Genomic DNA, 2,613 nt, shown 5'->3' on the forward strand with positions numbered 1-2,613 from the left:
TAAAATTCATATTAATTGTTTAAAAAACACCCATTGGAAGGGTGTTTGCAATTAAAACAAGATCCTTTTTTTACTAATTTGATGAATACTTTTTTTTATAATCTAAACAAATTAAAAGAAACGTCTCAGAAAATTTGAGTTCTTTACTTTTGGTGGAGGTGCCGAGATAAATTTTGTTTTTATTGCAGTCAAGCATATCAAAGAAAAATAAAACAAACAGTTTGTTCAAAAATTTATTAGTCTACTTTTTCACAACATACGTATTACATTTTCCGAAATTTATAACAACAATTATTACTTCTTTCTACATTTGTGTTGTATGCATTCAAAATTAGGTACTATTACATTCAGCAAGTTACGTAATTTATTGTTTATTAAAAGTAGATAAACCATTTGTATAAAAATATATGTGTAGGTCTATATAACAACAAAAAAAACAAACTGTAAAAATAACAATAATAAAAACTAATAATTCTCGAGGTACTTTTTATTTAAAATTACGATGTCAGATCAATATTTTTAATAATTATGAGAGTAGGCTATATAAATTTTAAATTATGATAAAAATCGGAAAATTAAAAGTGATTAGTGACAAAATAAACTAAGATTGCACTCATAATTCCCAAGAATGTGAAGCGATTCGTGTTTGCAGAATTACACAAATCGTCCTTACATTCCTGACAATAAACTAACTCTGTTCCAGGATTTACAGAACATTCATTGGTAAAATCTTTATTTTCAACTGCTGAACATTTACGAACGGTGGTTTCTTTACCATCGCGGTCTAAAACACAAAAAAAATCATTTAAGAAATACCATCTGAGAGAATTACTACTTGTTGTAGTATTTAATAATGTTTGACAAATTCCTTTCAACTTGTCGAACTTTAATTTAAAAGGTTAAACTGAAAATTAACATATTAATATATTCACACAAATTTTATTCCCATCCAAGAAAGAGAAAGTCATACTTTTAAAATGATATTGTAAAGTTTTTATAATTTTCTTTAAATTTTTTTCGTTTACCTTCTCTCTGTTACACTAAAAGTGTAGACAAGAATTTTATTAGCTAATATACTTCAATTGGAGAGTTAATTTAAGCGTGTTGCCCCCTACGCTTGCTCAATAATGATAAAAATTGTTTTAATAAGTATCTTGGCTTGTTGAAATGTAGAAAATCAAATAATAAGGCACAAAAATATCGTCAACAAATAATAATTCAGAATATAAAAATGTGTGGTAGACACATTCTTAATAAAATATTTTGGTATTGCTTACCTTTTGTCACTTTTTTGAGGCAGAAGGAGTCGTATATGTTGAGAACCAAATGGGCACATTCGACACTATACTTCTGAGGGGGCTGATTAGCACAATCGGGATCTTTGACTGAGTTACAACTAATACATCTTAAGCCGTATGCTGGAAACAAAAAAAAAAAGAAATACAATGATAATTTTTTTAACAACTGCGAACCGCTTCCCGTTATGGAATTCATTAAGAAGAAGGGAAACAAAGGAAGCTAGGACACTTTTTTAGGCATAAGGAGTAAGTGAGAGGCATATAAGAAACAGAGAAGCAGGAGTAAAGATGTACAGAAGAACATCCAGATTAAATTAAAAAATGAGGAGATATTAGAGAGTAGGAGAAGAATGGAATGAAATTCAATGAGAATAGGATAGTAAGGTACCTTCTGAGACAAGAAGGACTAGTTAGACACCTACAACAAAGACAGAGAAAGACATTTATTATATCAGATATAAGGGGAAATTAGAAAGGGTGTAGAAGAGCCAAGGGAGATATAAAAACAATAAAATGAAGGAAAGATACGAAGGTAGCTCTAAAGTTTTCGATAAATACGAAGATTGACTCAGGATAGGAAGGAGTGGAGATGCTCCAGTCTTCGGACTGATAACAATGATAATTTTTAGTTTAGTTTACTACTGAGTAACATTGCCTTTAACTTTTTATAACATCCGAAGCTTTACAGGCTAAGGACATAGTAGTATTTCAACCAAATCAATTCAGAATTCTAGCGTAAATCAATAATTCCATTTTTGTTGAGTTTTTTGCTTCAGTCCAGACATTTTCCGTCAGAATATTAAAACTAATGCATTATTTGTTAAGCTCATCATGAAAATATAATAAATACTAAGTGCGATCCTTAAATAAAATCTTATACAACAGAATATTAAAATTCAATAAAAGCGTTTTTTTAAAAAATATCGTGTAACAGATTTTCAAGGAAAACTACTTTTATTTTACAATTCTTTTAATGACATTTTTAATTTCTGTTAGATACTGAATACACAAATTTAAAAATCTTTTCGTTAATATATATCTACAAAAAATAACTACGAAAGTTGTCGATGATAAAAGGTGAAGAAAATTCTGCAAAAAGATTTAATTAGATTCTAATCGAAAACAAAATGAAACATATTGTTTATTGACCATGTTCGCGTAAGGCTATTTACAAATTAACTAAACAAACTTTGACCTTTTCAGTACAAAATAGACAATTAAAAAAGAGAAAAGAGGAAAATCTTTTAGTTTATATTCAGCTTTAGTTAACGCCTTAGCATTTAATTAAACTAAAACTTATTTTTTATTGAAATTT

General features: G+C 28.2%; 1 protein-coding gene across 1 annotated transcript; it reads right to left on the bottom strand.

Annotated features, from left to right (window-relative positions):
• Positions 1-220: 220 nt before the first annotated feature.
• LOC108735158 lies at positions 221-2,150 on the bottom strand. The gene is made up of 2 exons (XM_025978170.1): positions 1,278-2,150; positions 221-784 (listed from the first exon to the last, which is right to left on the bottom strand). The coding sequence occupies exons 1-2, from the start codon at positions 1,492-1,494 to the stop codon at positions 576-578; spliced, it is 426 nt and encodes a 141-aa protein (XP_025833955.1). The 5' UTR covers positions 1,495-2,150; the 3' UTR covers positions 221-575.
• Positions 2,151-2,613: the final 463 nt, after the last annotated feature.

The sequence above is a fragment of the Agrilus planipennis genome, unplaced genomic scaffold, assembly GCF_000699045.2.
Source record: "Agrilus planipennis isolate EAB-ADULT unplaced genomic scaffold, Apla_2.0 scaffold560, whole genome shotgun sequence".
Taxonomy (NCBI): Eukaryota; Metazoa; Arthropoda; class Insecta; order Coleoptera; family Buprestidae; genus Agrilus; species Agrilus planipennis.

Bases quoted from the DNA above. Each gene is read 5' to 3' on its own strand.
- LOC108735158 (XM_025978170.1), bottom strand. From the start codon at position 1,494: ATGAATTCCATAACGGGAAGCGGTTCGCAGTTGTTAAAAAAATTATCA. The intron at 785-1,277 runs GTAAGCAATACC...TTTGTGTTTTAG, and splicing joins CCTCAAAAAAGTGACAAAAG to ACCGCGATGGTAAAGAAACC.